The sequence below is a fragment of the Megalops cyprinoides genome, chromosome 11, assembly GCF_013368585.1.
Source record: "Megalops cyprinoides isolate fMegCyp1 chromosome 11, fMegCyp1.pri, whole genome shotgun sequence".
Taxonomy (NCBI): Eukaryota; Metazoa; Chordata; class Actinopteri; order Elopiformes; family Megalopidae; genus Megalops; species Megalops cyprinoides.
In genome coordinates this window covers 19,375,789-19,389,193 of record NC_050593.1, presented here as the reverse complement: position 1 = coordinate 19,389,193, position 13,405 = coordinate 19,375,789, and the positions used below count along the sequence as shown (strand labels likewise).

Here is a 13,405-nt window from a genome sequence, read left to right as displayed (position 1 = left end):
ACTATGTTTTGTCATTGTGATATCATTTACAGCTGGTAGTTCCAAAGGTATTCTTCAACCAGTATTTTTATGAAGTGGAAGGTAACAATAATTTTAGATGATCAGTAACTGTCAGGTAGATCTATATTCTCTTCAGAAGCACATGAAGAATACCTGGGGTTCTTCTCTGAAAACAGTTGCATTGAATTAAAAAATAATTTCACATTTTCAAGAATAAGAATTTCAATTGAACCCCAGGGAAAGTGTTTATTTGGAGATGCTAAACACACTAAGTCAATGCCTCTTACAAGGTTCATCTATAAATGGTTAGTTATTTCCAACCACATACCTTCTCAGGGTTTTATCAAGAAACCACCACAGGTGGCATTTGATTTAAAAATGGCAGGAATGGAGTTTTTAAACACGGAGTTCTTGTTGCTCAGATCTCTACAGCAGTGTTAATCGTGAGTCCTAGTCTGTGGAGACAAACCCTCCACGTAATGTGTAACCTGTGTATAAACACAACCCCCACCTCTTTGCTCCATACACACACGTCTGGCATCTGGAATGTGGCATCTGGCAAGAGCATTTACTTTAAAGTTTACAGTCCCATTAATAATTTGCTGAACTCCCAATGCAGTACAGTTGTAACTATATAAGACGGTGCCATTTCTGAAAGTTGTTTCCAGACAGGCAAACCTTTTGTCATTTATAAGCACAGCACAGTACACGTGGAACATCATCTGTCTATGAATTCCTATAAAGGCATGAACCTCAGACATAAATATTAGATATTTTTTTGCATTTCAAAGCAAGTTGTGCTTTGAGGGTATGTTTGCTACTGTAAGTATAGATGAAAATATTAAGTTTGACTAAACCAAACCCTTAGTAGATGTGAAGGGATGTGTTTAGAGGTGATCCTGTAACTTGATGCTAATGGATTCTAATCCATGATAGAATAGTGGGATGGGTCTAAATGTCCAACTGTGTAGTTGAACATTATGAAAAATTCAAGTAATGCATTTCATCCAGGTATAAAAACATTATAAAAACATCAAAACACATAATGACTAGTTAAATTACACAGAGCTTTACAGACCTAGGGTCTATTGTCTGAGTCACTGTTTTCAGGGCAGAGGGTCAATTCAAAAGGGAAACTCAACACAGTTCAGAACACCAGACTGATGTACAGCTTTTATTGATAGGTTTACTAACATGCAGAACATCTTCAATGAGACAGTTACTGGGTGGTCTTACAGCAGAGGGTGGGTTTACATTGGCAGTATTTACAGAGGGGAGAAGCTGTCCAGGACACACAGCATTAATAGGGGTAATCCTGGTGATTGGTCGCTAAGAGCAGGAATGCCAGCAGGCATTCTGCACAGATATTGCACAGTCCAGCTGAAGGGTATGCAGAGCCTAAAGGCAACCAGTAACATACAAGTATTGCACAGTCCTGCACTTTCCTCCAGTCTTGAGTTTAAAAAAAAACTCCCAACTCATAGTTTGCATCCACCTCAGGCCATTAAAAGCTGCATTTCTCAGGGTTTTGGTATAGGTAGCAGCCTCATGTCCCATAAGGTATACAATACACATTTTTATCCTGGTTATAATTCCACCTCAGGTTACATAAGTACTCTGCTTGACTGGGAAAGGCTCAATGAAATCTATCAACACTTCAGTCTATTAGTGTTATTTTTCATTTGTATGTCAGTGGCATATTAGAATTATTTTCAGAGTTCCCTGGAACAACTCAATAAATATTACTAGATAAGCCCCTCAGAAAGTTATGTTGACATACCAAGTACACACTACGTCAATGGCCCCAACAAGGCTGACTTATAAACGCTTGGCACATCCAACTGAAAGACTTTCCCCGGGTTCAGCTGCTCAAAAAGCCCTCCAAGGTGCCTGGAGGACTGAAGATTTAAAATATCCAGTCTGCTTTCCAAGCAAGTGATTTTGTTCAGTGTGATCCAAATACTTGATACTGAATGCCTTATTGAGTCCACTGAGTGTCTTTTCAGCAAAGAACCCTTACTAGCCTCTTAAAATAAGGAAATGGACACATTCAGCAATCCTGTCTTTCAAGCATATGTTGATACTTTAGACTTCAAACATTAGAAGTGAATGAGATGAAAAGCTGTCCTGAGGCAAACAGACAGACAAACAGAATATAGAGTAGGTGTTGGTGCTTTTACTGAGATCCTGAAGGTGTGTAGTATACAGTTAACTGCACTGGCTGCATCTTCAGGAAGGGCTAACAGGCAATTACAGATATTTCTTTGAGACATGCTTATGAATAATTCAGATGTGAATGGCTCGGGAATGCATTCTGAGCTCCAGAGACTCCTCACACAGCTCCTTACAAAGTCCTGTTGTCCCGTTAGGTGTGGAATTCAGAGTACAACGCACCGCTTTTTGTTCAAGCAATTTCTCCGTGGTTTGTGAAATCCAATCCTACAAGGATCTCTGCTAGGCGGATTGCATAACCACACAAATTCCAATCAAAATTTCCTCGCAACAAGACTTAACGCTTTTGTGAAGTTCTCCTGTTTCGTCAAAGATTCCAAATCAAATACAATCACAGTATTGTCTCAACCTATACCCCTCCATTCCTCCATTTCCATGGCTCGATCTCCTATAGAACTCATGAATATTCAGAGAGAACATTCTGTGGATTCTATGGAGCACACGGACCCATACAAAATGCTGACAGAGACAGCGCAGCACGCTGCGCCTTCTCCTAGCAAGCTGTCAGGGTGCACTGTAAACAATGGGATTAATTCATCAGTCAGGGCGGCGAACGATTAGTAAGCATCGCGTTAGGAGCAGATGGGTTTGGCACCCCAGTGCACTGAGGCCTGGGCCTGGCTCAGCTCAGGGAAGTGCTCGGGATATCATCGTCTGCAGAGAACAGCTGCACACAGCAACACAGATGTGCATCACATTACTAGAAAAGGGGCTTGTAAGAAACTCAGGGACAGTAGATATATTTCTATACTGAAAGAGAGGTGGTGTCTATACAGCGGTAAACTAATGTTTTCCTTTGGTCACAGGAGTATTTCGTCAATATCCTCCACACAAAGAGAGACCTGCAACACTTCACAGTTAGCAATTATAGCAGCTGTAAAATAGAGCCTAATGCACATCTAAATGGAACAATCAGTCACCTAACATATTGGGAAAAAAATGCCCCTTTTAGCAAAAGTAGCATGTTGAATGGGCAAGTGTATGTCAGTGGAGCTGCACCAGGCATTGTGTTTCTCTGTTCTCATCCATCACACACCGTGACAGTCTACCACGGCCATCACAGCGCTCCTCATCCATCCTATACAGATAAGACAATAGAGCATTATCACTTCACTGTCCCTTTACACACGCTAAACCTAAGTCAGTGATGACAGGAAGAATACATGGCCTGCTGCAAGTTTCTTGATGGCTGGAATCCAGAAAAGAAGTGAAAATTTGACGAAATGTCACAATGGGGACTACAAATTTATAAATGGAAAAAAAAGTGTATCCATCAATTTTATTTTGACAGAAATGACAGTCCTTGAAGAAGAGTAAGGCTTGATATGTAATTTGTTGGCCCCCTGTTTCACACTTACAGGGATTTTCTGGCCAGAGAATGGAGAGCAAGTGGCTGACAGTCATGCAGGGGTCAGGCAGCCTTCAGACCTTGCTCAGGTGTTCAGTCTTTTACCGTCATGGCAATCTGGCGATAACAATGACCGGCAGACTGGCATACAGGCATTTTTGTGTGCCCAGGTTCTGACCTCTCCTTCTCAAGGAGTGATTAATACAACTTTAGATCATCTACACCATCCTTATGCCTCAGCAGAGGAATACAGATTGTGCAGCAATCATGATTTCTAGAAGGGCTGACTGCTCTTGAGTACAACACCAATGGATATTTTTTGTCCTATATGAGCATTAGAAAAAAATGAATGGAGTCACCTGCATTCACAGGCCATAATGTCATCCTCAGTGAAGCCTCTGGTTCTTGGGCCAAGGCGATGGGAGCAAAATGCTGCTGCTTTTTCTGCTTTCCAGATGAAGTCTCAGTTCAGGCAATGGACATGGTCCAATTCACTAGGGACAAGAAGAGTCTCAAAAAACCCCTCTCCCACTTTTTTGCACCTGCATTTCATCTCCATCCCTCATCAGTCTCTGCGGCACAGGACAGGAGGCATGGCGTGAGTGGAGAGGATGGTAATGGGGCGGGGGGTGGGGGGGGCTCACGGATGGTCCTCGACGGGGAACACCAAACGCGTCCCACGGCCGCCGAGCACCTCCTGATCTCGGCCGTCCAGCTCGCGCTCCAGTGCCTCCTCGGACGCGCTGCCGCCCCTCCGGCCGTTCGCCTCCCACCCCGCCTCGCGCCCGCCCGACGCCCCGTTGGCGGTGATGGCCGTGTCGCCGTAGGTGAGCGTCAGGTCCCCGTCGTTCAGGATGAGGTCCGAGTCGGTCTCCTTCAGCTGCTCGTGATTCTGCAGGTACAGCGACAGAGAGACATGAGGGGAGCGGGGAGGACACAGGAGCTCCATACACACACACACACACACACACACACACACACACCAACCAATCACAGGTTCACGAAGGACACTATGGAGTAACACAAAAACAGAGAGGGGGAGGTGGAGATCCACTTAGTTATGATATAATTTGTGTGTGTTTAATATAAAACTATCAGCATATAAGAATGCAAAGGTATAACCAGGCCAGGTTATGTCATTGGATATAACACAGTTACACCTCACACACGCATACATATGCACAGGCCTTCAACTGACCACTTCTACAAACATCTTACACAAAGTGAAAGAAGGGAGATTTCATAAGGGACTGCTTTTTATGCTTTTTGTCCTTTATGCAGCCCCATTCTGGAATCACCAGTTGGATATTGTTATGGTCATCTCACTGTAACAAGCGTGTCCTCGTGCAAGAGTGCTGGGTCATAGCAAATTCAATCCTCCAATCCATTCACACGCCAACCACAAATATTATTCACACTGCACACCACCGAGCGCACTACAGTGACCTAACCGCTAAGTGGAGGAAGGGCATGGCTACAATGACATCATCCAAGCAACTGGAAGGAGCCTGATGAGTCAAAGGCCTGGACGTGGTGAGTTGAACCCCTGCCGACTACCCCTATCCAGGGTGCAACAAAGCCAACTTGTCTCACCACCAAGGGCGCCCAGTCATCACGAGTTTATCTCATGACTGGAATCAAATCCTTGGCTATAGAGCTCAGCGTGTGTTCAAAGCGAACGCCTTAACCACTGAGCTACTCGGGAGCTGCTATGCTTGTATGACAACCATACTTGTCATTCAGTTATAGGGACTGCATCCTTATGAAACTGATCAAACAACAGAGCCATATTTATAACATGTCTGCCCTACATATAGTAAAAATAAAACTGTGCTAGCTGCAAAACAGGTCAGGGGCAGAAACATTTCTATGAATTCTACAAGTTGAAAAATGTTTTGGAACTTTTGTCCCTGGATATATTTTAGATGTAGATGAGTGTCTGACATGACTGAAGCAGAAAACAAATGTTGAACGCTGAAACTTTTCTAAGAAAAGGGCCTGCGTTATTTCATAAGCAACTTTTGCTGGTGACAAACTTCCTCTTTTGAGAAAGGCTTCCCATCAGCCTGGCAATAAACAATGACGTTCCATCTGTCCATCACAGTATTAGGCATCTACAGTATTTTTTTTCAACCAAGTCTTAAAGGCACAGTATGAAATACTGAGGAAGAAGAAATCAGGATCATGCTTTCATATATTGGTACAAAACATGCATGGCATTTGAGAGTACTACTTATGACTGTAATTTAATATACTGTAAAATTAAGATACTTCCTGCAAATTTGGAGGTGGAGAAGGAAACAAACAAAACAATGTACAATGACTGGTTATTAAACCATGCAAAAAATAAGCAAATAACCTTACAGCTATAGTTGCTTAATTTCAGTCTAGATGACATTACAGCAATTCCAGAATTATAGCAAAGCATTACCCTCTTAAAATGCACCATGAATAAACATAATGAGATCATGTTCTGGTAGTCCAGTGGATGTGCAGTGGATATTTTCATACCATTTTAACACCGTGCAAGAGATCAAAATATCCTTGACCATGCACAGTGAAAACCCCCTCCCCTCAAAAAAAAAAAATTCCACAATCTTTGATTTGAAGGCAGAGAGAAAAGGCTCTGTTCTCCCTCTCTCTACACTTGCAAACACAACCAGCCTGGCAGCCCTTCTGTTATTGACAATGTGCTAAATTTACGGTCTGCAGGCCACCAAACCATTACCGTCTAACACAGCCACTATTCTCATTAGAGGGACAATGGCCGAAGGAAGACAATGCCCTCTGTCCCTTACACAGGCAACTGGTCGGAGGCAGGCAGGGAGTGTTTACTGTACAGTAACAGTGATCGAGAAGGGAAATGGGCAACAACGCTTCTCTTAACAACCACACTTATGACAATTATGTCCTTTATATGACAGAACAAACACATGGCTGAAATAAAAACAGGGGGCTTGCATCGATACCACGACCATCAAACAATCCAAACAGGCATCTGTGAAGTTGACAAATTCGGCCAGGCATCAAATGTGAGGACAATGGTGTGATTGAAAAGGAGAATTTGCCAAAAATGAACTGGAGTGTGACCTGATTGTGAATGGGAGTGTTCTTTGTGCTTGAAATACCGGAAAGCAATGCATTTCACAACTGTGATCATCACTGAGAGATACATCAATGAGACGTCTGTAAAACACATAAATCAGAGTTACTTTCTCTCTTTCCACTTAGTAAGGGGGCTCTTCTGTCATCTTTCTGGCCCTCACACATCACTTTCAAAAAATGGTGATTATTTTGACAGTTACGCAGGGAAATAACACACCTCTGTGATTGAGGAACTAAGGATTTCTGCATTTCTTTCACTTCCCTGAACATGCAATGTGGACTGTTTTTTTGTTGTTGTTATTTTTTCCAAAGCTGATCTCAGCACTTTGACAGTTTAAATGTCACTTGTTCTGTCATCAACATGACAGAAACATAATTTGAATCTTACGTATGAGTCCAAGTGATTCATCTTAAAGAGACAGTAACAGCCTGTGAAAAGCTGTCAATCATGGGAGTTGTTGGGCACTAGCATACAGTGAAACTCAGGGCTGTAAATGTCAGGTTTGGTTTTGATTTCAGAGCCATGAAAGACCGCACAAGCACACGTGCACACTGATCGGTCAGAAAGTATATACTTCGTTTCTGTCTGGGGCTTGTGAAAACAGCGTGCTGAGACCACATGGGGAGAGCCTGAGTCCTGGTAAACAGTGTAAGGATAGGAGGGGTCCTATGGAGCGGTGTGTGTGTGTGTGTGTGTGTGTGTGAGTGTATGTGTGCACATATTCCTTACCTCATAGGCCTGCGGGCTGGTTAGGCAGCGTGCCAGGGGTCCACAGCATCCAGGCAGAGTGGTGGTTAGGGGTGGGCCACTGTGAGTCAGGATGGGCTTCAAGTAACTGGTCAGCACAGTCAAGGAATCTGACCCGGAAGGAGCTGCTGGAAACTGGAGAATGTGAGAAAGCCCTCAGGTTGTCAGGGTTTTCAGACCGTTAACCCTGATATCAGCCCTCAGGGTGTCAGATGGTTATTAGGGCTACCTGTACCCTTCTCCTCAGCCCAGCCACACACCAATATGCCTGGCTTCCTGTAAAAGTTTAATTGCTAAAAGAGCATCAGTCACTTGAATCTCTAATATACAGCCCAGCACAGCACTGTCCCCTGGTGACAGCATGTACGTGCAGGTTTTTAAGAGGTTCAATATTTACAAAGTGGTGAAGATCATTACTACCTTTTATGTTTTATGGTGCGATCGGTCTCCAGGCACATTAGCGATGGGGGCACCGATCGATAGCCTCGGGATAATTACAAGCGCTTAAGCCCTCGTAATGGAGTGTGAGCACTCAGGGAGGCAGCGCGCAGCGGACATCCCGAGCGCATCCGCGTCCACGTTAATGCCCACTTCATCAGCAGAGCCCTCTCATTTCACAGCCCTTTCAGACTGTATCTGTTCAAACACACAGAACAGACATAGAGCTCCCATTCCGTTTGTCCTCAGCAATTTCCAGCTCGCAGAACGGGGAACGATTTGATACGGTACAATCACAGTGATATTATTAATGTAATGTTAATGTAACACTTTAATATGTGCGTCATTGCTACAGAAATAGCTTTGCTTGGACGTTAATGGAATCTTCTGACCCAGGCTTTTTTTTTAATATAAACACTCTTCTTTAAAAAGTCATGCACCGCCAAGCCAGCAGGGATTGATTCCCCTGCTGCCATGTAGGTGGGCAGAGCACTGTTAGGCCATGCCGTGGCCTTGACAGAACTCAGACGTGGCGAAGGCTCAGCCCACCGCCCAAACAAGCGGGGCTCTGTTCATCCTAACGGGGGAACGGGGAGGAATTTCCCCCCTGTCCGCGATCCGGTGGCTGGCGCTCTGGCCCGCTCTCTCCGCAGGGCCCAGAGACAGAGGCACCTGTTGAAGGAGTTCAGTCTGAGCCAAGGAGCCAGCCGCACAACCGCCGGCCCGCTCATGCAGAGAGAGGGAAGGAAGGAGACGCCCGGTAAGTCTCCGACCGCTGCGGCGGGCATGAGGTGAGGGCCGCGTTCGCAAACATGTGCTTCTCACTCGCCAACACACACGCCCCCCTCCTTCACAACTCGAGGCCCCTGCACTGTGTGCCATCTGTTTCCACTTCAGCTTGTTTCTGATGCACAGCGACTACGGCAAGCGTACAGGGACAGCTCAGCAGCGGGTGACTCAGTATACAACGTTGTTTTGAAGGGGAAAGTATAGATGATGTACCTCTTTTTCTGACATGGTGCAGCAGTGTAGCATAGTGGTTAAGAACAGAATTTGTAATGAAAAGGTTGCGGGTTCAATTCCCTGCTGGGGCACTTCTGCTATACCCTAGGGCAAGGTGCTTAACCCACAATCACCTAACTAAATATTCAGCTGTATAAATGGATAACATTGTAAAAAAACTGTAACCGATACTAGTCGCTCTTGATAAGAGCGTCTGTTAAATGCCAGTAATGTAATGTAATGAAAGTCACAGAAAAACTGCTAATGCAAACTGGGCTGTATAAATTTGCTGTATTAATTTCTTCCTGCTGCAGATATTAGGCCTAGAAGATGTGGGTCAGAACCAGTCAGCAGACATGAAAAAGCTATGAGTAGACATGAATCCTTGCTGAGAAGCGAGCCCCTTTGGGGATCCGTTTGTCTGAAATTGTTGTGGGGGGCTGGGAGGCCATGTGTCTCAGCTGCAGGATGTCTCTGCTGGCCCAGGCTACGGTCCAGGAGGAATGCTGTTGCGAAACAGACCTGCTTCGAGATGAAATCTAACACTCGTTGGACTCACAGGGAGCTGCGAGGTAAGCCAGAGAGGAAGTGTCATGGAAGGGTGGGTAACAGAAGTCATCAAGAGCAATGTAATTGATATTTCCTGTCAGACGCAAAATACAGGAGATGAGACACTGAGGTGCACGTACACATCTTTACTCCATCTGAGAGGTTAAGTGCTTCTGATGGCTCATGGAAAAGGGGTGGGGGGGAGTAATGAGGGAGTAACAAAATGTCTTTAACAGAGACTTCTCCAGTCAAACAAAGCTGACAGGAGCTAAGCTTCCACCAAAGGTCCAACACACCAATAGCTGGTTGCACGAACAGAAAATGGGCTAACCAATCATTCAAGATTTTTCCAGTGTCACTTTGCCACATTTCTGCATTTAAACATTGTCAAAAATCACTGAACTAGAAGATCACCATACCTCCCTTCCTTCAACACTCAAATTACAATTTCAAAACACTTGGCAACCATTTCAGGAGTGCAATTTGAAGATCATTGCTAGGTATTCAGAGGTTACACAGAAGCACCTCTGTGATAGCACGGAGAAGATGGCGATGAGAAAGCAGTGTGGAGTATGGTGTATAAGTGTCTAATGTCACAATGGTTAAGTCTAGAGAAAGAAAAGCAACAAACAGTGAAAAAGAAGATCCCTTAACGCAGGCTATCAATATACTGTAACAGATGATGAACTGATGATGAACTGGTCCCAAGAACTACCCCCTCATCCCCCTGAAGTTTCACTGTGGTGGTGGAGGGGCAGTTGAATGACGCATATGAATGAGTCGTGGCTATTTTCAGCAGACAGAATGATCAACTTCCTCTGTGCAGGCAGGAAGGGAAATTTGGGGGGATGCACCTCACAGAAAGGTTTGATGACACAATGGTGCCAGAGAGTAGTCCCTTCCTTTGGCTTGTAATTAAAAGCTATTTACAGCTCTCACTTGAGAATAAAACCAAAAGGAAAGTGGGTGATGAGAAGGACCAAGAATTCACAAACTTTCCCTGGGATTTATTTTCAAATACTTACTGACTTTTTAGACAAAGAGGATTTTCATAAGTACCTTTACAGCCCACATAATGAAGAGATTCCTTTGAAAAGAGGCAAACTGGACCAGCTCATTCCACGAAGACTGCAGTCACAGTGAGAAAGCCGACACAGAGGGTTTTCAGCACTGATCAAAACATGAAGTCATGCAATTATTGGCGACCTCTCATAAGTTCACCCACATACCATGCCCTGTGGCGAGTTGAACATCTTTAAATACTTTCAGTCTGAGTTGTCTCACATCACTTGACCCGTTTCTAGAAGTTGTAACAGGGCCTCCTTTCCCTATGCAAATATCCTTGAACGCTCATTCACTGTCATTCGTCGTTATATTGTCAGACACCCAGTGTCATTTCCACTGCCTACAATACACGAAGAGGAAGCCTCTATCTCTCGTGCTGCTTCTGCTCTATCAGTTACATTATTTTTTACTAAGCATATACCCTCATCAATATACACATTTATGCAGTTTGGTTGTTACCAAAGAAACACAGGTAAAATACCTTGCTCAAGGGAATATCAGCATCATCCAATCCAGGATGAACCTTGAACCTTATCCAGGTCTTACAATTTCACATCATACACACAGCTGGATTTTTACAGAACATGAACTTTACATTTTAGAAGTGACATGAAGTACCTTTCTCACTTATAACTCCTGTGCCCCCTACCTGAGATTCCCTCAGGTCCAGAAACCAGCTCACTGAACACTACACCACACACTACACTGACATTTAAACCACGAATGGAAAAGGGACCCCTCATTAACGCAGCTTCAATCAGCACCTCATGTCACTTTAACTGCAGAGTCAGGTGACAAAAGGATACTTGTGATCGAAAGTGTACCACAGTCTGAACATCCAGGCGCTCTCCTGCTTGGTCTTACTCCCTTCCGGCTGAGTTCCATCCTGCAGAGGTAAAGGGCAAAGAGCACATCACACCTCACCACAACATTCACACCTTCTGTGATCATCGCTATGAAATGCGTTGTCATTCGCATACGGAGAGGACCATCAGGGTAACAGTTGGTCTAAGAAGATGTGATATATTCAGAATGAGAGTTTGCTTGGGTACAAGAGTGTCTGCAGCCTTTCATTTCAGCCAGGTACTTAGCTAGCCACCAGATTCCTTTTGACTGAGACACTTTAATTTCTCTTTTGAGTTCTGGAGTGTGTTTAATCTTCAGGGAAAGAGGTCAGTAGTTATGACTTGAAAAAGCCACCTAGCATGATAAAATAAAATGCAGAGAAAGTTCTTGGCTGTATGTACCAAGCATTAACATATTTATGAGTCATCTAACCATTAACTTGGTGTGTGCTTTTGGTAGATCCAACCAAACACGTTAACTGGGGTTCATTTTCATATGCCAACAGACTTTTTCAAGGAAACTCACATTAATTTTAGGTAGTTAGACATACACATTAAAGGATAATTGTGAGATAATACATTTTTTTTCCTTTCAATGTATTGTCACTACTGCATGACTTTGTAAGGCAGAATCCTTTTGGATACAAAGTGAATGGTGGGAGAAAGGACAGATCCAGATAGAGGCAGAAAACATGGTCAGACGTCTCAGTCAGGGGGCATTTGTAGCACACTGTGTGGTCAAGGTAAACACTGGCATTAAACTAACAACACTCCAACAGGATAGTGAAAGGCAACAGTGCCTTGAGACAGCTGTGACTGCGGTGTGTGACCCCCATACTGAAGCCACAACACTAGAGGCACACAAAATTTACAGTAGGCTGGTTGTCTGTCCTACAGCTAAAATTTTGCAGTGGCATTAAGGGAAAAAAAACACACAAACCTCAGAATATAAAAATGCAGAGGGTCCACTTTTCTCTAGTAATTAAAGTCAATAACATATATGGTGGAAAGTAAAGTGGCCACACGAAACTGTGGTTATGGATCTTGTAACTAAAAGATTACAGGTTCAAACCATCACAGCATTGAGCAAGGTATTCAACATGGGAGTTAGACAATTGGACAGTTTGTTTGAGTGAGTCAGACAAACAGACAATATGCAAAATGCAAGTTGGATAAGGATACCTTTTAAACAAGTCACAGACATTGAGCATTTACAGCAAATGAACCAAAAATATGAACTTACACACTTATCTGGTTCATGTTTGAGCGCTTCCATGAGTTTCACATTGTTTAGGAAACATATGGACCACTGACCACTACAAGCCTGCTGTAAATCCTTATTCAGTACAGATTACAATGTTCTGAAAAGGAAGACCAACACTAGACACAGTAGTTATAACTGAGAGGAGAAAAGTACACACCCTTCTGTGTGCCTCTCACTACATCCTCTTCAAAACGCGTGCAACTAGACCAAACTATATTGTGTCCTCTGTGGTACGATATCTCTGACTGTCATCTGTAACGTGTGTGTGTTTTCGTTTTTTTTTTTTTTGTTCTTCTTGCTCATTTTTGTACTTTCACCTCTGTGCAAAGAGCAAGGAGACATGCTTGCCTCCACACCTTCATAAACCCACGGCTACAGGAAGCAGAGTCAACAAACGCAAATGCATGGGTGCTTCTAGGTGCTTGTTGTCTAATCTGATTTCATAAGGCGCCTAAATTCGAAAGAGGTCAAATGATGTTTGTCAATGTAAAGTTGTGCATAACCCTCTAGACCAAATATGGTAGCAAAAAAGTGAAAGGCAAAGTGCTCAAGAAAACAATACCGACATGCATGTTTTACTTTCAAATTAATCACATGTGAAAAGTAGGGCAAGATAACAAGAGAGTACCTAGCAGGGATATATGTGAAGGCATGTGTGAGGGGCCCACTTTAATTCAGCACATGCAGATGGCAGGATGGGAGAGGCACAGAAAAATGCAACAGGATAAGACTCACCCCTTGGAGCACCTGGAAGCTATCTCCACAGGGCTGGAGGTCTTGGTCTGGATCGACACCCACCCTGTGAGAGG

General features: G+C 43.8%; 1 protein-coding gene across 2 annotated transcripts in view; it reads right to left on the bottom strand.

Annotated features, from left to right (window-relative positions):
• Positions 1-1,228: 1,228 nt before the first annotated feature.
• Positions 1,229-13,405, bottom strand: part of LOC118785546 (sodium/hydrogen exchanger 7-like) — a 47,490-nt gene continuing 35,313 nt past the window's right edge. Inside the window, exons 13-16 of one of the 2 annotated variants that reach the window (XM_036540272.1) lie at positions 13,332-13,395; positions 11,294-11,373; positions 7,416-7,521; positions 1,229-4,472 (exon numbers count right to left, since the gene is read on the bottom strand). In XM_036540272.1, the coding sequence (XP_036396165.1) occupies positions 4,221-4,472; positions 7,416-7,521; positions 11,294-11,373; positions 13,332-13,395 (502 nt within the window). In that variant the 3' untranslated portion in view covers positions 1,229-4,220. Of the gene's footprint in view, positions 4,591-7,415; positions 7,522-11,293; positions 11,374-13,331; positions 13,396-13,405 lie in introns of both variants that reach the window. The other variant, XM_036540273.1, reaches the window with a different exon arrangement.